General features: G+C 45.6%; 2 protein-coding genes and 1 long non-coding RNA gene across 4 annotated transcripts in view; 2 read left to right on the top strand and 1 right to left on the bottom strand.

The window, feature by feature from the left end:
- Nucleotides 1-10,711, top strand: part of LOC144170539 (diacylglycerol kinase delta) — a 158,452-nt gene extending 147,741 nt beyond the window's left edge. For both annotated transcript variants that reach the window (XM_077700392.1, XM_077700393.1), the window contains one exon: nt 834-10,711. In XM_077700392.1, the coding sequence (XP_077556518.1) occupies nt 834-905 (72 nt within the window). In that variant the 3' untranslated portion in view covers nt 906-10,711. The remainder of the gene's footprint in view (nt 1-833) is intronic.
- A 3,627-nt stretch (nt 10,712-14,338) lies between these two features.
- On the top strand, nt 14,339-21,464 carry LOC144170537 (uncharacterized). The gene is made up of 3 exons (XM_077700391.1): nt 14,339-14,479; nt 18,260-18,437; nt 21,327-21,464. Exons 1-3 carry the CDS (start codon nt 14,354-14,356, stop codon nt 21,422-21,424), a joined length of 402 nt encoding a protein of 133 aa, XP_077556517.1. The 5' UTR covers nt 14,339-14,353; the 3' UTR covers nt 21,425-21,464.
- Nucleotides 21,068-22,522, bottom strand: LOC144170538 (uncharacterized). The gene is made up of 3 exons (XR_013322632.1): nt 22,349-22,522; nt 21,527-21,597; nt 21,068-21,444 (listed from the first exon to the last, which is right to left on the bottom strand). It is a non-coding gene; the product is annotated as an uncharacterized LOC144170538 (long non-coding RNA).
- Nucleotides 22,523-23,113: the final 591 nt, after the last annotated feature.

Genomic DNA, 23,113 nt, shown 5'->3' with positions numbered 1-23,113 from the left:
AAGCGTTTTGGGCAAGTCGTCGCCTTTTAGTTTGTAAATCCAAGTCAGTGGTGCACTCCTGTCGGTTGGTACAAAGACAACTGTGATGTCTGTACTTATGTTTTAGCAAATCTTTCAGCTCACAGGTAAAAGCAAAACTCACTCCCAAGTAGGTTTTCATAGGCCATCAATAAAATATAGATGTAATATTGCAGTAAAGTGTTTGTACAAATTTTGAAGTGCTCCCAAGCTTTATCTAATCGGCATATTTTTACAGTGAACAGTTGCTCATTAGTTAATAGCGAGGAACTTACAAAAAGCCGTCAGGAGCCTGTTTGTCCTTTGTAATTGCTGTCGTCCGGGGGGCCAGTGAAAGAATGCCGCCACGTGCATTTTGGGAGAGGAGGGTTTAGTGGACTTTGGGAATGCATGCAGCCTCTGGGTAAGTGCGATATGGTGATACTGGTCCACCAAAAGCATTATCGGCTCACAAGGGGTGAGAAGGATACTACAAGCTGCAGATTCCTTTGTGTTCTCATAAGACACGGACATGTGCAGCTGTGGTACAGGCTTGGGGCCTGTATGTACGGGGCATGAGATGGGTTTGGGGACTTAAACTTTAACCCGATTAGGTGAATGCATCAAGAAGGCAGCTGTCAGTGCCCTTCAATTAGTAGAACAGGTTGCGTTATGGCTGTGGTTACAGCAAAAGCAGAAATTTGTGAGCAGTTGTCGAAGGGAGCCCTAAAAGGCCAGCAAGGACAAGAGAAGAGAAAGCGAAACGTGACATCAGAAATGGAGCCTGGGTATTTTTGTACAAGATGCCAAAGCCAGCTGCTGGCAATCTCTTGCAGGAGCTGGGAATCACCAAGGTTGGTCACATCAAGCGGATCCTCCAGGCAGTGGCAGACATGAAGAAGCCCTAGCCCGTAGCCCCACGGGAAGTGCCAAGCAGCTGCCTCCACAGCGGGGCTTGCATAGCAATGGGACCAGCACAGGTGCCTGCAGCGTGCATACGGTACCGGCAGGGAAGGCCAGTTCCCGAGTTGCACGTGATCTGCAGCAGTGACCGTTCTACCAGATGCGCAAGCGAGTGCCTGCTTCCATCGGGAAGGGAGGGCGCGGTGTCCAGGGACTGCGGCTTCCCGCACCCTTCAGCAAAGCTGGAGGTGCTACAGGTTTGCCGACTGATTACTGCGGGGCCAACTTATCGTAGCCAAGCGGAATAGCGCAGTCCTCATAGACAGAGACAAATTTGTCAGGTAATTTTAAGAGAACTCGGCTGTGGTGCACAAATTAACTGCACAAAGAGTAGAGACTCTAAATTTTACAGCTGCAAAATGCTTGCTGTAGGCTTTCTACGTGCTCTGGGGTGCCTTCAGGCAAGCGCGAGCCGCTGCTAGGTCCAGTTTTAACCATATTTTATTTGGACCTGGTTGATATCACCACACCTATTTTGAGTCAACATAGCAGAGAAGAAACATTTGGCATATGGTTGTTGCGTGTTATTGAATTTCATTTGCTCTCGGAATAGGGGGCTTGGCGAGCTGGCACATATACTTGGAAAAGAGCACATCCAACAAAGAGGGAAGACACTCACACTTGGCATTGTGCTGCGTGTGTGTGTGCCTTTTTTTTTTTGTCTGCTGTTGCGTCCTTTTTATGTTTCCATGCTAGTTTCAAGGAGACAATGTATTGGCCATTCCATCACAAATTCATTGGCTCATGTTATAGGTTGCATTTCACATTTCCTCAATTCTGATTGATACATCAGTTAATACTAAGCGAAAACCATTGTCGCATAGATTCATGCACCTACAGTTCTTTCCATTTGAAGTAGACAGCTTAGTACATTATTTCATTCTTTTCAGGTGGGCTCCTTTTTAACGATGTCTTTTGATTGCACTCGTTTGGTCACAGTTATAGGTTGCCTACTTTTGGATTTCTTGTACAAAATAGCTGGTGTGTATACAACTGATGACAATGTAAGCGCCTAGACCATACTTTCATTTGTGTAATTATGTTTTTCTGCGGTCACATCACATTCACACTGTCTAGGTGTTGCAGAAATCTAAGGTCACATGTTCAGAAAACAGTGGCTTATTAGGAGGCATCATCAGAAAAATATTTTAAACCTCGCGGCTAATACCCCCATGGTCATTTCATTTGCCCAAGAAGGCAGTGTCATCTGTTGGGTGTGCCTGACTCCAGCACATTTAACAGCTTAATTAAGAGCACTGGGTATGTTTCTGCATAATTTCTGAGCTCCACATACAGCACTTTCTTTTATGTCATATAATGCTGCCAATTTCCACTGAGTGGACTACATTAGCAGCTTTTTGGGCACTTGCTTCCAAGGCCAATGCTTTCCTTGCTGTAAATCTGCCTGACACACCTAATGAAAAAGAACATTCTCTCAGGGTTTGGGACCAGCCCCCAGCTGCCAGCCTTGAACAACTATCAGCAGCTGCAGATTTGCTTGGTATCTTCCGGAAAGGGTGTGGGGTGTGCCAAGATGTACACCTCGCTGCAGTTGGATTTTTTTTGCGTGTGTGTGGGTGCTCCACAGCCCGTAATTATCACTGTGAGCATCGAAGGTGGCCAAATAACAGCTTATAAAATGTATTGCATACCGTGACATAGAAGCAGCCTTTACTGCAAGTAGTTGAGTCTACTCACCGATTACTCTATGAGCAGGACACTGCCTTGGGTTTTATGGGACGCCCCGTGAATTTGGCACAAGTCTGTGAGCTAATCACTTTCCAGACATGTACGCGTTATTCGTATATCCAGTGCACATTGTGTGCATGTGACAGCATTCCCATCTAGTGTGTAGCGAAGTTCACCCCTGGGGCGCCGACCGCCCTTGCAGTGGTGTGCGGCGTCCTCTCCATTCTCGTCTGCTCGCGGCACCTCTGCCAGCACGTTGTTGTGCCATGCACCTGCGGAGCGACCCGTTCTTGTTGTCCTCATGTACCTTTTATACTGCACACACACACCAGCAATACCATTCGTGCCAACCTCGCACCTGTGCACATCACACCGTACGTGCATTTGCCGCCGTGTCTCACCCGAGCCCAACCGGCCTTCCCTGCGCACCCGCATCCACCGGTCTCCTTTACTGTAGAATAACACAGGCCGGGTCCAGCAATTTCTGTTCTTGAAATGTCATTGCTGGGGGAGGGGAGTGTCTTTTGTGTGTGTCCTTCTTGGCAACTCATTGCGCGGTTGAGAGCATCTCATGCTGATGGGTGCTGTTTTTTCCAGTGGTTTGCCTCCAAGCCTGCTGGCAAGCGTTCATTCTAGATTGAGCACAGAAGGCTTGCCATCTTCACACAGTTTCTGGAAAGGACAAGTACTGCCTGTCTGGCTAGAAGATAGGTGATTCATAGAGCAAGCGTGGCGTAAAAATATCACTGGGCTGTTGCTGCCTCCAGTGGGCAAAAAGTACGCAGAAATAGGTTTCAGACCGACCCAGTGCTGTGTGAATGCCTCTTAGTTCAGAACTTGTCACACAGGTGCAATAACACTTGGCCGCTAAGAGTGAAGAAGTCATGCGATGCAAACATTCAGCGTTGTTGCAGGCGTTTTTGCCATTGTTGCAGGTCCAGACATATCTAATTTGAAAGGGATTAGTAATTTACAAATCTTATGGCAATATTCAAAAAGCAGCAAGGCGAAAACATGAAAAAACAGAGCACACCCTTCTGATACTGGCAGCGTATTTGTGGGGAAATGAGAGGAAAGTGTTGCCGCCTTGTCAATAGGAAATGTCGCCAGTGGGTAAACAGGCTGCTGATTAGGGAGGGCCACACTCGATTGAGGTTTTATTTTGCCGTCACAAAGAAAGACATTCCCTAGGAGGGCCAAACTCAAGAGCTTGGGCAGACCAGCTACCAGGAATATGGCAGATTAGGAAAAAAAAAGTCCCACTTAACCTTGTATAAAGATAGGGGCAGTGGCATAGCCAGAAGTATTTTTCGGGGACTGTTACATGCTGCCATAAAAAAAACGTAGAGAACTTGTGCCCCAACAAATTCGTCATTTTTAGTCTGTATTAAACTGACACCCTTCTTGTTTTTGTTTTTACATTATAGTATGTCAACTCGATGTCTAAATAGCATAGGCGAAAAAAAAGGGTGAAAGAAAAGGGAGGGAGAGGTGCAGCGCTCATAAAATTTCAGGGGACGTCCTGACGCTGAAACACCCCCCCTCGCTATGACCATGATAAGGGGTAATGTCTTACAGGTTGATCCTCTCCCTAAAAATTCTAGAAACAGCTACTGAAAAAAAATAGTGATGATTAAATGGGTGAGACGAACGTAAAATCTTTGAGAAACCCTCATTAAAAGAGATTTACATGAGGTCGGTGTCATCTGGATCAATGACAATGGCAAGATGGGATCAGAACCCAGAAAAACACTGGAGGCAGTGAAATGAACACCTAGCAAGCGACCAGCTTGCAGGGGCGGCTTGAAAGCCATCTTCGAAGACTCATCTTAAAAGAGCACTGTTGACACTTTTTCTCCCATTCCCATTGAAGTTAAATTTCGCCAAAAATAGCCTTGTGTCAATAGGCTGCAACTGCCAGCATTTCTTCTAACCCAGATATTGTGCAAGCCTGAGCTTATCTTCGGAGCCACAACACACATATTCAGGAAGAGTGCCCTTCAGGAAATGCCACAAACCGTTCAAAATGTCAGGTCTACAGTGATTAGAGTTCAGTACACATACGTACACTACACTCCTGTGCTTCTGCAAGACATTTTAAAGGAGATTTTTGGGCCGTTCGATATAAACAGGTACTCTTACTGTCTCAAATAGTCTTCTACATGCAGATCGTAGTGTTTAGGGGTTCCACTAAGTTTATCGGCATCAGTAGCCAGGTGACTATGGAGTTGTGATACATTTGTGCAACGAGAACAGATGTTGTGAACAGGATTTCGAGGGTGAGGCACCAGTTCACATTAATCTCTTTGCTATATGCTTATGCAAACAAATAACATGAAACTGAAGGAAAACTGCATTGTAATAAGCAGATTGTGATTTATTATTTTGTTATATACATCATCAGACGTCTTTGAAAACTAGTGCGTGTAGTTACCCTAGAATTCCAAACATTGTTAGCCAATTTCTAACAGCATAAAAGGCAACTAACATTGTAACATGTTATTGCTAACAGCACCAATAAGTAGTTCTTTTTATGCGACACCTGCTATAATAAACATCTAATGTCGTCTATGAGTGCAGGGTATGATCAAAAGGCTAAGCCGTATAGAAGTGTATCCTTAGAAAAAATGATACCCAAGTTAATTAGGTTTAATAATCTCAAATGGCTTAGCCCCATGTGAGCTGTACACGCACTGTACTCTAGCAAATACATGTAAAAAACCTCTGGCTTACAGATTGTGATTGTAGTAGTATACTAAGAGGCATAGTTACATCGTTACATCTTTTTTTTTATTAATAACACTGAGCTGCTACCAAGAAGATTCCCTGTGATTGCAAGGGAGTAAAGCTTATGCAACTCTGCAGATGACAATTGCTCATGAACAAATGGCCTTGCATTTTGCTCTGGGCATTTTACAGTGCTAAATGTTGGTAATTGTGAAGCTTGCCCGTTCCACACTCTTTTATTGGCACGCGAGCTGCTACTCTTCACTGAGCCCCAGTGCTTGTGACGGTGTCCATCGAAGATCACTGACTGAGGACGCTGCGATGGGCAGGGGAGGCTCGTGTTTAAAAGTTTGCACATCAGCAGACCTAACCGTGGTACAAAAGTAGGAAGCTATAGGCCGAACTGCTTGCGAGACCAGGGAAAAATTGGCCCTTAAGTGTGGCTGGCTGCGCCTTAAAACCAGTGCCTTCTCCCTCGGGCACCACCGTCACGGGGGCTCTACACAGAGAGAGTGGCATTTTCCTGCGCATAAGCGATTAAGCTGAGGCACACGTGTTTTGGGAAGCTTTTACATTTCTTTCCCCGTACAGGCATGAGCCGTGCTACGTTTGCACTGTTGGGTCAAAAAGAAAGCTCTTTGTCCGCTTTTGATATTGATTATTTGGTGTGCAACTACCTGTGAAAAAAAAAAAAAGATTGATTCAGCGAATATTATACAGTTAAACCTCAATATAACAAAGTCACTAAGATTGGCACTTATTTACTTTGTTGAAATTTTGTTTGACCAATCTTTTGCACCTAGCGTGCAAAAATTAAATGTCCACCTTGTGGTTGTAAGCACTCGGTCATAATAGCTTTTGAAGTAGTCTGTTGATGTTTGTTGCATTTGGTCTCTCGTTAATTAGAATTAGTTACAGGCAGTGTGCAAAGGAATGGGGCTTGTATGGCACTTCTTTGCTCTTTCACACTTGCATATCACCAATGTACTGCCGCCTATATATGTACGTGCAAGGCACATCAACGTTCACATGTGGAAGTGAGACACTAGTCGTCCACTCAGAAAGAAAGCAGCCATTTCGCAGTATTACTCTAGCCACCAGTCAGAAGTAACGACAATGTGATGGGTAACAGGTGGCCCAGCTCGGTGCCTGATGCCGGCGAAATAAGGAAATACTGCACAGTGTTTGCTCTCTCGACTAATACGAGTATTGCTGTTCTCTAAGAGCTCTGGCCGAAATTTCCTGTTTATTTTTGGTCTTCAGTTTGGGATGAATGCATACCTCCCATGGGTGCGTGCAGTAAATAAAAAGTGGAGGGAAAAGCCGTGAAGAACTAGTGAGGAAAGGGACGCAATAAAGCAGTGCAGGCAGCTCATGAAATAATGATGGTAAGAATAGGCGATCGGCTGGTTACTAGAAAGAAAAAAGGAGAGCACGTCATGGAGGGTGAGTTTTAGGGCTCTGGTGTGCACGGCACCTAGGTTGCTCGTGCTAGCAATAATTTTGCCTCTGCAGTGAGAAATTACCCTTGCACATCAGTTTCATTTAGTTTTACTTTGTTTCACTATTCACAGGCTTCTCAATTTGATGGCTAAATGTGGGTGCATATAGTGTTCAGCAACAAGGTTATGTAAGTCTTGTCACTTTGTTATTTTGAAGGAAAAAAGGAAGGATAAGACAGCGCATGAAAGGCAAGGGGGTTAGCCAGTGAAGAGTCTGTTTGGCTACCCTACACATGGGAAGCGGGAAAGGAGGGATTTAGAAATAAAGCAAGGGTATACAAAGAGATGAGAAGTGGAACTCCTTGAGGAGCGAGAAAAGAACGAGTAAAGGTAACTGCAAAGACAAAACCATGGTCGATAATAATGCCGAGAACAGAACAGGTAAACTGGCCAAACGGGAGAATGAGAGAAGGTTCACAGTTTCCCTACAATCGTTCAGACAAGCCTATGGCCTTTAAAAAATGAAGTAAGGCTTTTGTGGCCTTTTGGGACTGCGATGGGCAATTACTGTAAATTTAATTGTACCAAGCATGCTATATTGAGGTTCAACGGTATGATATTCGTGAGAGCTCGATGCTTTGCAAGTTCAAACCTGTGTCATTTGCTCTTGTACTGCAGATATGTAAGTGAATTTGGTTTCAATCATCGTGCCCTCTGAACAACTGTGCTTTATTCATGCACTCTCTTACTCTTGTTCCAAATATCCATGAACCCTTGATGTTCGAGACGCAAGACGGTTCATTGATGCTGTTCATTGTTTGTGGACCCAGTGACTTCATTTGACATACTTGATCGTATTGTGCACCTCGAACCAGATCAGATGCAAGAATAGACATATTTATGCGCACTTTCCACGCGGTCACCGTGTTCTTGGTCATGCACTCTCCAGTTCACGTAGTCCCCCTAGCAGAAGTAGCTGCCTATAGCTATCATTTACTGCAGTGTATTGGTCAATGTGTCTTCTGGCCAAGACCCTTACAGTCTTTGCCAGCATCGCGACTCCTCATCCACAGACCTGTGACGTGTTCCCCACACTCCATGGTAGTTATTGGCCAGCCAAAATGTGAGGCACGCTGTACGCAAGCCCACAGTGTAGCAGTGGTACGTGCCACAAGGAGCGTACAGTGTGTCTTGTCAGTCATGCACACCTTTCCGACCGGTCATCCTCATCCAATATTTTTGAGGTCGGTTGTTTGTCTGTTGAAGGATGCTTGCGACCTTTTGTAAGAATGCTTCCGAATAATTCAGGCATTAATTGCACTGACGGGTGGCAGAACAATCAAGGCCATCTGGCTGCAGGGACCCAACTGGCCAGTGTCAGCTAGGAGTTTTTCTTTGTTTACATTGTGTTACCTGCGTAGCTTGGCACTTTGTGGAGTACATCACAGGGACGCTCTCGGCAACTAATCTCTGAGGGAGCTGTGCTAGTATACAACGCAGCGTCTGCACCTCTGGGAGGAGTTGGCAACAAAGCGGAATGCTCGAATGCAGTACGTTCGATCATTGCAAGTATGTACGAAGTACATGTTCATCTGCACTGTCATGCGTGCAGCGTTACGGGCATGTCTTGCCAGGAAGTTCCGAGTGGAGAGGAGGCTATATCTCGCTAACCATAGGCCACACGAGGGCAGTCTTCCGATACAGAATGGGAACACTTGTGCACGTCTTGATGGTTCTTTCCATTTTGAAAAACAGTTGTATATACATGTATTCCCGTAATTAGGGGGGATGGCAGCCCAAGGCACTCCATGTCAGCAGTGTTGCGCGACTTTGATGCATCAAGGTGGGATTGTTTTTCCACAGTGATAACGAGTGCTGCCTTGCCGAAACCTACAAATTCACACAAACGTAGGTACGCATTGCAGCTCCTACGACTTTGCCATGTTGCCTTTTATGGCAGATTTTTTGAATTCCCCAATATTAGTGCAGCAAAGCAAATCTGTTAGCCTTTGCGGAGTAGCATTCTCCTGCGTAGAATATTGCGTTGCTGAGAAAATCCACAGGGCTGGACAACGTCTGCGTTCTGTAGACGTCTTCATCGCTTTGATAGGCTTCGCAGCTTCCTGCTGCTTTTGAGTGCATCGCATTCCGTGCTACAAACTGGCTGCTACAATGGTGTGCCCTCTGGTAGGAGCCGAGAACACACAGTATTGACCACCGTGCCTGTCTTCATATTTGAATATATGACGCTTTGGGGACACAGAAAGGTGCTCTCGTGGCAAACGTCTCACCTCAACACACTTCTGTGCTGTCAAACTGGGGGTGGATTTCACCCTAATAGGCAGTGCTTCATCGTCTCTTCGACCGACCGCTCCTCTATGGGCTGCAACCTTTCGTTTCGTTTTCTTCTTTTACACTGTTCTGGTGATAAAGACTAAATCTGCTGAACTTAATTCCATTCAACGGTGATGCAGAGTTGAAAAATCGGGTCGCGTTCTTTGCCCTTTTAGGAACGGTTTACTTTTTTTTTAAAGTTTATTTTGTGTGCACAAGAAGTGCATTGTTAGGGGGAGCATGAAGGGAGCAAAATACAACCTTGTTCAATGTGAGCTGACTTAACCCCATTTTTTATCCCCGAAAGACATCATTTTCACCAAAAAGCAGTATTCAAAAATTGAAAAACGTTCATATTTTGGGCTGCACAGTGTAAATAGGGGAAGTACTAAAAACATTTATGAGTGTATAAATTTCACGTTGGCATTCATGCTTTAAGATCAAATGGGTCTAGAAGTACCGCTATAACTGCCCACTTGAGTTTCTTGATGATTGCTTTGGTCGATGGCCACAAATTGCACAAACAAGTCGAACTGGCGAGAATGTGTCTGGTGCTAAATTTTGCATTAAAACTGGGCGTATTGTTGGGACAAAGTAGCCTAGCCTTTTTAATTAGCCAAAAATATATTTTGCCTTCATTGTCCCTTTAACAGGCCCCTCTAGAAACCCTTTTGGTGTAAATTTGGTGCATTTACATGCCTTTAGCACTAATATGCCACATGCAAAGGAAGTTCTTGATTTTGGCACCGGGATTTGTGCAAGTTTCATTGTGAGAATTTTAGTGTCTCAAGGCATGTGTGCAAGCAACTTCTGCAGCATATTTCTGAAGAGAATTGTTCATGCCTGAAATGGCATGTTTTATCCATTTCTGATTGTTTTAATAGGCAGAATACTTTTTTTTAGTATTCCTTGCAGCGAACCAGCTAAGATGGTGTGCAAGATTGTTTGTTCTTTGAGTTTGTAGGTGACCTTTCCATAGATGTGTCTTGCTCTTGCACATCTCACTTTGTCACAATGACGAACAGGCGAGAGTGTAAGACTGTGCGGAGCTGCTAAGCAGCGCCTCCTGTCTCTTTCCCGTTGCCTCTGGCAAAGAGTACAAACAATGTAAATGTGTGAATGAAATCACTTTGGCTGGCAAGTTATTGTACTACTCTTGCTAGCTACCACGGAACTCGTGCACCCAGCGTATATACATATATGTACATGTGTGGTTTCCCTTGTGGACCCCTAACAGCAGTGGGGGTGTATACACTTTTTGATGGCTATATGCGTATGTTTTTGTGCACATTTTATGGCGTGTGTGGCAGCTGGCCATGCATTCGTTTGTATGCACACGAGGCATTTTTTGTGTCGTACATACATTCCTTTTCTCCAAGAAGGGCGTCCACGAGTGCCCCACCCAGCAGTGTTAATTGAGCAAGCAATGTGTGTGACGTTACAGTGTGTGTCCCTCGTACATGGCCAGTTGTCGCGGAATATGATCTAACCTGTTGTGTGTATCATCCTTGGCGCATTTTTTGTTCTCATCGGTGGCAATAAAGAACTTTAAGGCGGAAGTGTTGGAGTGTTTGTGCGTGGTTTCAGATCATGCTGTGTTCGGGTGGTCGCTCTGATCCTCTGGCTCAGAGCACTTTGATGCGGTGGTCACTCCCAACACGAGCGAGAGACGTTGCTTCAGGTGACCGTGGCACTGTGAAGGGTACCACCCTCTGTGGCAGCAGGAGGGGCCAACTCTTAGCACTGATGTGGCGATGTGCGCCCGTGGTGCCATTTTCAAACATGTGTAAACAAAATACGAGCAGCCACCTGGGCCGCGTAAAGATGTTTAGGCGTAGCACAACAACAGATACCTATTTGATGGCCGCTTTCTTAAGAAGCCCGAATGATGATTCGTACTGCCATTTCAGCCAGATTATCGGCTCCTTTTGCGCATGCAGAAATTTGTTTGCGGCTTGAGGTTAATTTTGGAGAGCGGTAACAAGTGATAGCTCGAGCTCGAGTTACCTGTGCTGCTTCACGGCTGGCGCCATGTTGCCACTGCCACCAGCACTGTGCGGGTGGCATTTGTGGCTGCGCCAGGCCATCTGTTGTATGCATGGCGCCTTTTCATGTGAAAAGCAAAAACATCGCGTCCAACTAAACACCCCAATGACAAACAGCCGGCTTGGCCTCAGTTATAGCGAAGTTATAGAAAGCTATAGCATTGAAGTTATAGGCAGCGAAGTTGTAGGAATCGTACAACTCAGCGGCCCCACACAGCCCGCGGGTGACCAGCGCAGCGGCCAGTGTCACGTGACCACTCGCCTCCAGACCTCAGCCATGCTCCCACTTTGGAGTCACAGCCAGCAGTCAGAGACAGAGGGCGACGCTCTGACCGACCGACCAAACGTATTTCTAGAGCTCGATTCTAACCACCCAAACGTGCAGCCAGTTTTCAGAGCACTCAGCGACCACCCAAATGCAGCGTGAAAAACTAAATCAGTGGAGGATTACATTTTGCTCCGTTAATGCGAAGCTGATAAAAAAAGGAATCCTGCATCATGACAGGTTTCCCAGCATTAAAGTGGCTCTTGAGCAAACCGTACCACATTTTAAGTAGGGCACACTGTCAAGTCTGTTTGTAGGCTCGTATCGCGTGTGGTAGACATGCTTCCCAAGACTAGTTCGTACAGCCATGCACAGGCTGTATTTTTGTCAAGACTTCACCCTCTCCAAGTCAGAGCCTGGAACATAAAGAGTCTAAAGAAGCATGCACTGCAGCACTTGCTTTAATAAAAGGTTGACCCGCAAGCAATGTATAATGTGAGAAACGTTATCATAGATGGCTCCAGAACCTGCGCATTTGAGGGACTCCTCTCAAGGTACGTCACACGACAGCTGCGAGATTATGGACAATGCACAAGCTCGCAGCAGCAGGGTGGATGGTTGGCAAAACACCCTGATGCGCATGCATCGCGAATGCAGTGAGACATGGTGCTGGTGGCAGAGCAAATAGTGCAAAGAAAGGCAGCAGTACTGGATTTTTTCACTTCCCAAAGAATGAAGCTCAGTGGGTGTTGCTATCCACCAAGAAGACTGGCAGCCAAGAAACAGCGGCCAAGTCTGCAGAACCCACTTTGTGTCGGGTAGCTGCACTGCTCTTGCTTCATAGCAATATTTTCTGTTTTCGAGCGTGTGCGGTTTTCTGAATGCTGGCACTCTGTTTACAACGGAAGCCCAATCATAATGGTTGCCTTGCAGGTTTGTGTTCGAAAACAAGTAAATGCGAGCACTTCCAGCACACCATATCAAGCAGAGACAACTTTCAGGTACAGCTTGTTGGATTTTTGGTCGGTTTCTGCCTGTCTGCTGTAGCAAATGTCCAGTGAAACGAACGACTAACTGTTCACAGCAAATGGTGCCGGGGTGGGAAATTGTGGTACAAGAAGGCTGCGAAATATCTTCGAGCTTTGAGGCTGCAGCACAACATAGATGCTTGCCATGCCTGTTCCAGCATCGTGCCTAACTATTCTCCGCAAGATGGGCTGCCCACACATCTTGTGTTGCTACACACTAAAGTTGAAAAAGAAGGTTGCACAAAGCAAAAGAACAAAGTGAGTGCATTCTCCAGTTGTGGTTTTCAGATATGTACAGCGTGCATGCTGCCTGATGCAGCCATATGCAAAGCCGGCACCTCGGAAATAAAAAGCGCACCTTGGCATATAGCCAACACTAAGCAGACCCAAAAAACATTTCCGGTACATATGACAAAGGCGAGCGCCAATCTTGCTAATAACTTTTTCGGCTGTGTGGCATGCACACTGTTGCTATTATCCCACAGTACGTGCCGCAAGAGGAAGAAAAAGACTCGTGGAGGCTCAGTGGCCGCATACCGGGCTTCCCTCAAAAAGATCCCAGCGTTTATGATCCCTGCTATCAGTACCATCCCGCCCACTGCCTCTCCTTCACCAACTTCTCTTCTTGTTTTATTTCTTTTCACACTTTTCATGGGTTTTTCTCTCTTTTTTTAATTTCCCTAAGTTTTCATTTTAGATTTGTTTCAACACTTCCTGGTGCTACATCTCAAGTTCAGGCAGTTTATTTTTTTTCTGTTAATATCCCCCCCCCCCTAAATGCCTATTTTAAATGCATTTGTTAAGTGTATTTCTTTGATTACCGAGTATATAGTTTCTCTCGGTGAGTGCCCCTTTCCTGGCCAATCCCCTCGAGTGGGTATGAGCCATATTTTCTGGCACTACCACCACCACCACATCTTACTGCACTCCCCCCCAGCAGAGGGGGCCAGCGACAGCCTGAGTACACGCCCTTCAATAATTTTCTTTCTTCCATTGTGTCCTCACCTCCTCAGTTGTGAAGGAAAAGTTACTCTTATATACGTTTTATGCCTTTAAGGCATACTCTTGCAATGAGTGGTGTCAGGGCACATACTGTAGTAAAGCATCCGTGGGAGCTTTGCAGTCAGCCCAAGACTTAAAACATGCAGCTAATTCTGATAAATGCTCTGCAATATTAACAAGAAGAGAAAACGTGGCAACTGGACGTCCGAGTAATTGACCAAGCATTTGTGGTTGTGAGCTGCTGTAGCGCTTGCTACTGTCATCTGCTAAGGCACAACTATCCAATTGATCCTTGTAGAGGGCATCTGAGCAGCACAGAGTGGCGATAAGGCTACAGAATGCGGAATGCCCAAACCGTGCTTAGGAATCATCCTTGAAGCAACATCTAAGATCGACGTCATTTTGGGTCAGCAATAGTTGTTTGTGTTAACCCGACGTCAAACACTCTACAAGCATACCAAAGGACAGTGGTGTAATTTTTCTCCCTACATTTCAGTTATCTAATTTAGTTCATCTTTCACTGCTGGAACTACACTGACTCAGTTATCCTAGCAAAAGGCAGTTATCAGCGTAACATGAGAGGCCAAGGAGAACAAAGGCAGAATCCATGCGATGATGATGATCCTTTGCCATGTGACCTTGAGTGGGTGAAATAAATTAACTTCACACTTGTCTCAATGCCAGAAACACAACAATAAAATATGTTATACGGCTAAGATACCGAATGGGCCCGATCATCATATCACGAATTATACGGTGCACTACTGTTTTCCTCACTTTTCTATTTACTCTGAGTGAGTCGCACTTATGAGTGACACTGAGGAAAAAGAAGTGCATCGTGCATCGTGGGTGGGCACCAGCATGGATTGGGACCGGCTGCTACGCCGGCTGACTGCAGAGGCTACCGAGGGCCAGTGCCTGTACGCGGCCGTGCACAACATCCAAACGGGCATTTGCATCGCCTACCAGCCACCAGAGATACACCCGGTGAGGCGAGCTCACCTGCAACAATGCCCATGCAGTGGGCTCTACTAAACCCTCCACCTCCCCTCCCCCTCCTCAATTTTGGGTAATGAGGTAACACCCGCGGATACTTTTTTTTTCTTCCCTTGGGAGAAATGGCAGGGAGTCGGGGAGATGGGGACTTTGAGCCGTGAACCTCGGTACTGGTCTGCTTTGTGAGCATGGGGCACATCACAAGGATTCCATCACGAGGATTCCAACAACTTCACAACAGTTTCTTGGGAGCTCGCTGTAGGCTTCGGGAGAAAATTTCTGAGGTCAAGAAAATTCCGATTAGCATAAACATCAGAAACCTACCCTACACACAGAACTTGCCCTCCGTCATCATCACACTTTTGCTAACTATTCAAGCAATGGCATGTCTTGAAGACAGGCACGTTTTAATTTCATTTCAGTAGCTTACGAAACCGAAGACTGTCGCTGACTTAAAATTGTCAGCTGAAGCTTTTGTTTCAGTGGCTGGTGAAACCTAAGACTGTCGCTGCCTTAAAATTGTCTGCTGAAGCGAAGACTCATCGCAGAAGTGAACGTTTGAGGTGAAGGCTCCTGGTTGTGAGCTCCATCACTACTTTGCTGCTTGAACATGGCTTTGTGATTTGTGACCATCCGAGTTTTCTTTTGAAGAAGTTGAAGCAAAGTGCAGAGTCCTTGGATAAGTGCCACTCCTTGCAACTTTTGCTGCGTGCTCTGGTTTCCGAAATTTAATCTGTAGCAGGTATGCTGGACCAGTGGTCATTCAGGTTAGCTTAAGCTTTTTTTCGTGATGTATCACCTGCAAGACTGGCTTGCTCAAAATTTGCACAACAAATTTTTGTTATTTTAATGCACAACCAGTTCAACCTGCTAACCAGAGTACATTTGTGAAATTTCCTACACGAAAAACGTCACTGAGATGGCCTGCAGCTTGAGCCTTGACTACGGGTGGTGGTGATAGTGCTAGGCACAACGGAACAGCCCACCAGGACCTCATTGACGTAACTTGCCTGTACTCTGACCTTAGACAAAAAGACGGGGTAAAGCCTGCCACGATGAAATGCAGTTTCCTTTACTTCTGGTGAGTAAGACCGTTACTAGAGCCACTAAAAAAGCTGCTGCAGGTGAGGGCAGCTCTAGATTTCCATGTATGAGAAACAGTGAGGAAAACAGAGTTAAAGTGGAAGTTAGGGCTACAGTAGCCGACCATTTTTTCGGACTCCGAAAATTCGGACTTGCTGGATATTTTGGACTTCTCAGAGGAACCACCAGTTGTCCCATAGAGTAATGATACGGATTTTTCGGACGGCTCTTTTATTCGGACTATTTTTCGTTCCCCTCCAGGTCCGAAAAGTCGGTCAGCTACTGTAGTGGTGCAATATACTCAAAAACTGAAAACAGCACAGCCGACAAGCGAATAGCTGAAGCAAAACTTAGGCTCAGTACTTTCTTGGTCTGCTCCCTCATAATGCTCCACCCCTCGCGAAAAAGGGGAAAGTGGACATTCTACACCTGTGTTACTGTAATTTGTACCCCCATTAAGACTGGCTAAAAGATTTGCAGCAATGCACTTGAAGTTAGATAAATGGCTCAATATATGTTCTCACACCCTGGGGGTATTTTTTTCAAATGTGGTCACTGGTGGTGTTTCTGGCTGCATTCCTGGGTCCCCCATTGCCTCGATAAGCTTGGAGTGACAATAAAAAAAACTCACAAAAAATAAAATAAATTATTCGTTTGGCGACACTGAGAAAGCGTCATATCCTGTATGAAACACTCCCAGCAAAAAAGCAGGCCAAAATTACTAGGTACGCAATTCATAAATTACTTCCCCTCTATTCTCACGCTCATTCTATACAGCAGGTATATTTATTTTCTATAGCTATAGAGAGAGGGAGTCGCGCTCCAATTCATGCTCAAGATTACCATGCCAGAGGATCAGGGACTGCGACATACAGTATATGACCTCAACGCTTATCGCTTCTCATTTGCAAGTATCCACTGTTTCATCATCGAAAAGATAGGTATGATGGGCTCAAAAAAGGTTGTTGAGGTAGACCCCAGGTCTCGGCAGCTTAACGTGGTCAGCCAGCCATTTGCAGGCATAGACGTGGCCCTCTGCAGAGATTTAAGGCATCTGCTGTTGGCCTCTGCAGAGATTTAAGGCATCTGCTGTTAGCGCAGGCCATAAGACTTACGAAAGGCCGGAGCATCCGGCAAGTACAGCTATTCACGGAGACACTGTGAGCCACTCTAACTTCCACTTGCAGCTGCTTGATGGCAGAACAGCAAGAGATTTTCATTGTTGTACAGGAGATCCAGAGATGGAGAATGCCTCGACAATACTGATATAAGAACAACTGAGAACCGGTTCATTATCTGATAGCAAGTATGGATAAGTACACCAAAGCCATCCACCAATCCAGGACAGGCATTCATCCTCTGCTGCCACTGTTCACAGGGCCGTCCATACCAGCACACAAGCACCGCCACTCTGTGTACCGCTGAAGCACTGCGGCTCGTTTACGCCGTATAGGAATGAATCAAAGTAACCACACACTTTCCGGCTAAATTGTCGTACCAGACCGACACACTCGAAGAAAGGGCAAGTAAGCGTAGATAACCTAACTAATTTAAAAATGATGGTCAGCGGACTTAACAGGAGGGGAGCACAGCAGTCAATGCATCTGCCTTTTCATTTCTGATGAAACTTAGAGTGAAAACATCTAAAATTTGTGAGAAAATCGGCCAAGTGTTAGCTGCCTGCTCGAGGTATGGAGGAGAAAACGCCATACGTATTTGGGATGTGAGGGGGGAAATAATGCATACAGCTAAAAAAATATGAAGATAATTATGGTAGGGGGCCTACCCTGAATGCATCAAATAATTGAGACGATAAATTACTGTGATGCAAATTTCGGGACAAGCTGTTATGCTCCCACTAAAGAAGTTTTCACAATGCTAGCCTGGATCTCAGAATCCTCATGGCGTAATTGAATCCATTCCACCTCAGAAATTCTTGTCGATTTAAAGAGAGTTCGTGTTGAAAGGCCTGTGGTACTGCTGCCAATGACCACAATCATGATAATTGGTGTCCACTGGAGCTGCGTTTCCTCTTTTTTTTTCAGCTCTAGCATGCTGACAGGTATCAAAATTACATGCTAGGTGTAAAAATGACCACTTAGGCATCAAAAGGTACCAAGCATGAGTTACATATTGAAATTGGCACATTTCTTTAGCGCATTGGCACACCCAATTTCATTGTGCAGCCGAAATCGCCACAATCAAATATCACTGGGTTGGTTGTAGCAGACTAACTCCGAGAAGAAGCGCTAGCCAAAAATTTCTCATCAACTCCGGACACTGAAAAGCAGTTCTTGCCAATGGTCATGAATTGTCATAGGTGCTGAGCCACTCCGCCATTGGGGCAATTAGTTTGTGTGTAAATGGGATGAGTTAGTGACACTAGGATGAGTGTAATATGTAATATGTGCAACATGCTGATTGCAGACTGTTTTTGTACATAGTGGCACGATGACTGCACCCTGTGTGTTCTACACTACAAGGCCGCATACCACGCAGTGAAGAGTGCATGCACTGACGGTTTACACAGTGGCACAATGAGCGCACTCTGTGTATTCTACGCTCTGAGGCTGCATGCCACGCAGTGAAAAACGCATTTACTTAATGGCAGGACAGTTCCTGAAAAAAAAATGGTGCATTGCTGCACCTGCTCGGAGGAGCTACAGCCCCAGTGGCACTCCAATGCAGGGTGTGTCCGAGTCTGAGGTGCGCGAACTGGTGGCGTCGCACCGTGAGCCGCTGCGCATGTACAGCAACGGGGTGGCCATCTGCCGGCTGCGCTTCACTTTCCTCAAGATGGAAGGCAAGAACATCATCCTGCTGCGCAGGCCAGACGCCAAATGTGCTGTCGGCTTCGCAAACACCGGTGCGCAAGCCACAAAAACAGGCACATGTTTGTGTCTTTAGCATAGATTCCTGTCGTTTCCCCTGAAGTGTACTAGTGGCGAATTCATTTCCCACTGGCCGGATGCACGTAGGCTTTCCATAATCACTTGGTTACAATTCAATGGACAGCACTACGAGTTTACCTCAGCTGATTTCACAAGAGCCGCTTAATGCCTTTTTCGTGAAAACTCCTGTATCTTCTAGTTTATAACCCAGTTGCGCAAAGGCTGACGCACAGCAGACATAAGGGGCAATGCAAGCATGCCGCGGGCTGGTGCTAAGCATAATGTCATGCTCTGAAGTCTGTTGTTTACTGGCAGCAGCAGCTCTATGTATAATGAGTATGACGTTGCTTGGCATATCTCAACGCACAACTTTTAGGTTACTTAAGCCTGGTCATATGTTGGGCCTAATGGTCAGCCTTGGCATCTTAATGTCATCGATTGGTTGACGACGTTACCACCGAGAATGGTACTGCTGTATGTCAAGTTGCGAGTGCTGGTTCACGTCGTAAGACCTCCAAGCAAAACATAGGAATAAGTTCTGATGAATACCCAAGAGTCGCTGCTGTTATTCTAGCGAAGTTTCACGTGCCCACGGAGTACAATCTACCCACATTAGTGCATTGGACAACACTCTACAAGCAGGAACGTATGCTATGACAGCATGCATTGTCAGATGCTGCCACCTACAGTGCGTTCTGGGGTATCGCCAAGCAATCTGTGAATCAATAAATTACTTAAAGCGCAGAAACTAGGAAGGTCGAAAGCTAGGAATCTGCGCCTGTACTCTGAAGCCTACTAAGGTGTTACGCACCCAATTAAATAGCATGTACCCACAGCGGGGTACTGGACAATGCTTAATTAAATGAAAGTATGTATCTTTAGGGCAATATTGTGAGGTTGACACAGCCAAACCATTTTTTTTACGCTTGGTAACAGCAAAGCAACACTCTCTTGTACAACTACTTCCTAACAGGTATGTGTTTTCGAGGTAATCTGACAAAACAAAATGTCAACTTTCAAATTCTGTCGTCATTTCGCTACTTCCAAATTTCAAGTACTTTTAAAATCAAGGTTTCTTGATGTGCAGAATCCTCATCAAATTCAACCCCACCCGAAATTGTTTCTTTTAAGTGGCGACAATTCAAAATAATTTTTTGTGCAAGCCATTTTTTGTGAATATGTGGCGATTCATGTAATAATCAGAAGTTATGGCCTAGCTGGCACTAATCAATACAGTTACATACATAGACACATACATATATGCAGGCAATAGAAGCTGCGGTATGCATAAAAGTGAATCCTGCGACACCTTGTGTACGCAACTGAAGTTTCAAAGCCTCCAGCCGTGAATTTGATTGTATACAACAATAAAAAAAATCTTCAGTGCCAAAATAGTGTTAACCCGGAACAAATATTTCAGAACAGTGAAAGATTAGAACAGCCGTATAATTTGCAACTCTCTCAGGTGATTGTCGGAGCCCGTGCTTTCTTGCTGTGCTGGCATTACAGGCTGGCCTAGTGAGGTTTCGTGGCTTCAGCTCTTAGGTTATTGTCATCAGGCAGCACTGAGCACTGGGTTAAGACTTGCAAAGACAACCACACCATTTAAAATAGTGTTTAAAATACATTTGTGCGTACCACCAGCATGCGCAGCGTCATCTGCAACGGAGCTATTCAGAATGTTTCCTTCTAATTAACAAGGCATTTCACAGGGCTACCAGTCATGTCCCAGCTGGTTTGGTGGTACGTACTCTAAGTTCAAAATAAATTTCATCAAGGTGAAATTTGAGTGCAGTTTACCCTTACAGGAGCCATGAAGACAAAATGCAAGTTTAAGAGACTGCTTTGATCCGATTACAATGATACCAATTTTAAAGCACACATCAAACAAATAATGTAGATATTAAAACATGAATACATAGGTGCTGACAAGATGCTTCACGTAATACTGCACGAAAACACGTGAAGAAGTCGCAACTCCTTAGCCACTTTTCGGCAACCTTTCTACATCAGAGAATCTTGTTTCTGCGATTGGTGGCCGCAGAACTAACCAATCGCTAAGACACATGACTGGACGATTGTGTTCGGCCTTTTGATTGCATCCCTCGAATGGTAATGTGCAGTCAACACATTGAAAATTACGTATTTAGTGTTGGCCCGTATGATGTCACTCCTGCTCATAACATGTCACTGTAGCGCGAAATAAGAATATTTTTAATGCTTAAGTTGTTTCGTTTAAAAAATGTCTTTTGTGGCTGGAGGCACTGACGCCTAGTTCTTTCCAAGTTAAACAAAGTTGGAGTTTGTCTCCATGGCCCCTTTAAGGAGCAGAAAAACTGCAGCCACTCAGCCAGAGCCTTGATGAAAATGGTGGAAGTCCCCACACCGATGTTATGAACCAGGGCACCACTCTTTTCCGCTGAATCATGATGACACAGAAGCTTCAATCTAGGAGTGCCCCATGCTACATCGAGGGACATTATTTTCCCCAGGGACCACTGGATTGTGTGAAAGGTGTCTCGTCTCATGCTGAGATTTTTGCAGTCCACAGGACTAAGTGAGGTGTGGTGACATTGTGTGTCTCTGTTATAATAGGACTAAGTGAGGTGTGGTGACACTACGTGTCTGTGATATAATATTGGGGACGATTAGGCGGAGCAATTGCCGACAGTTATGCAAGGTTAAGTCCGCCTGATCCAGCAATACATACTACTACTACAAAGTTACACTGCCCTGGAAGGTGTAGTAAAATAAAAGAAACCTTAAAAAAGTGGTTTGGACCCAACAGCTGCAATGGTACAAAAGTGCACCTTTGTAGAATGTCGCTAATCACTTGTCCAATTCATCTTGTTTCTCTTTTCCAGTGCTTGTCGTCGCTGTCTACTCGGTGCATGAGCCATCCAAGCTAGTGGTTCCCAAGCTTCAAGAGATGTGCACTATGCTAGTTCAGCAGTGCTACTGAAAGGGCTCGCCTTTGGTACGCTACAGCCGCAAGAAAGAGAGCACCTGGGTTTATTAAAGCGAAACACACTGCCTTCACTTTGATTTATTGTTCCACACTCACTCATATCATGGCTGTCTTGGTCCTGTTCTCACACACGGAATAAAATAACAGATGAATGGATGGCTTCATCCCTGCAATGGTTATGGAAACTTTGATCACGGCAACTTGACGAGGTCAAAATCCCAGCAGGCTGTATTGGTAGGGGAACAGACAATCACAATACAATCCTTCGAACCCTTGTCGTGGGACTGGTAGTGAGAACTTTGAACCCTTGTCGTAGGATTGAGTTCTGCGCTAACTGTACATACACGATTATTACAATTTAAGAGTGAACGTTGAGAGTTGGCACTGATTATCGTGAGCTTCTTGGTGAATTAATGAAGAGAGAAAAGGTAGAGAAAAACTGGCGTTTTTTTTGGGTGTGCAACAATAGATCTGATACAGTCTTGCCAGTCCTGTCAGCAAAAATTGTGAAGCCAGGGGCTGTGACATAACTATTTTTCTATTTTCTTACAATGCCATCACAAATTTTGCGCCATTCTCTCGCAGGTGGAAAGGGGCTAGTCCCTCCGACTCCCCCCCCCCCCCCCCCCCCTCCCTTCCGTGTGCCCGCCTACGATCCTGTATCAACATCGGATAATTTCGCAAGATTCTACCATAAATGCTGCGCCTATTCGGCTAGGAGTGCAGGCAAAGCTGTGAACTCGCCATGCATCACTTTGCACTGCTGGTGAATCGCATGACGCAGTCAGGTTCCGCGGTTCCGCGAGTTGCCTTCTGAAAAGAATGCCTAGTGCTGCAACCGCTTCTGACGCTACCAGGCACACCTGTTGTGCAATAACAGTGGGGTTCTTCGATTATCCGTCTCGGTGTCGCACTCACCGCAGATAGTTTGCGGGTACTCTTTTAACTCTCCTCGCCATAGGAATATAAGAAATGCACGGGAAAAACGCGTATCCAATTGCTCCCAGGCGAGTTCGCGGAAAGCTCCGAAAATGACGAAGACACAGCCCTCGGCTGCTTCTCGTGGCTTCTCGTCACTCGAATGACGTCACTCGAACCCCGCCCTCTCGCATCCTCTGACTGCTCTGACTGCGTAGTTTTCCAGCACTTTCACCTCGTGACATAACCGCTGCCGGTTCTTGAACCAACCCTATCGGCATGTGTTATGTGCACAGTGCATTGAACGTAGAGGCGTTCGTGAGAAGTCGCGTTAACAAGACGACTACTACAAACCAACGCCCTTTCTTTTCTTTTTTCTAGACATACTAATGTACCGAACATTCTAATTTAATGCAAATTAAAACACATCGCTACTATAACATCTGTAGCAGTTTCTTGACACTGCCTGTCATTAACTGCCGCCGCTACAGGACCGAAACCGTGCTGCAATAAAAACGACTTCTGAGAAGAAAATGTGGCTGAATTTCATTTAGTGTACATAAATTCTAGCGGGGTCTGTCAGAGAACACTGCGGTTACTTGAGGCGGGGGCTTTCCGCTTCACCACTAGCCAGCCAGCCTCTTGCCAGCGTTGCGTTGCGCGCCAAGTCCGGAAAAACGGCCACAGCACCGCTGCGCACAAGCGGAAGTTCTTCCGACGCTGTATCATAGGGCTTACAATTTTCCCACAAAAATTCTTTAAAAC

This window comes from Haemaphysalis longicornis, unplaced genomic scaffold (assembly GCF_048455015.1).
Source record: "Haemaphysalis longicornis isolate Haplotype H1 unplaced genomic scaffold, Haemaphysalis longicornis Haplotype H1 scaffold_2, whole genome shotgun sequence".
Classification (NCBI taxonomy): Eukaryota; Metazoa; Arthropoda; class Arachnida; order Ixodida; family Ixodidae; genus Haemaphysalis; species Haemaphysalis longicornis.
The sequence above is the reverse complement of the archived record's forward strand: the minus strand, read 5'-3'. Positions and strand labels throughout refer to the sequence as shown.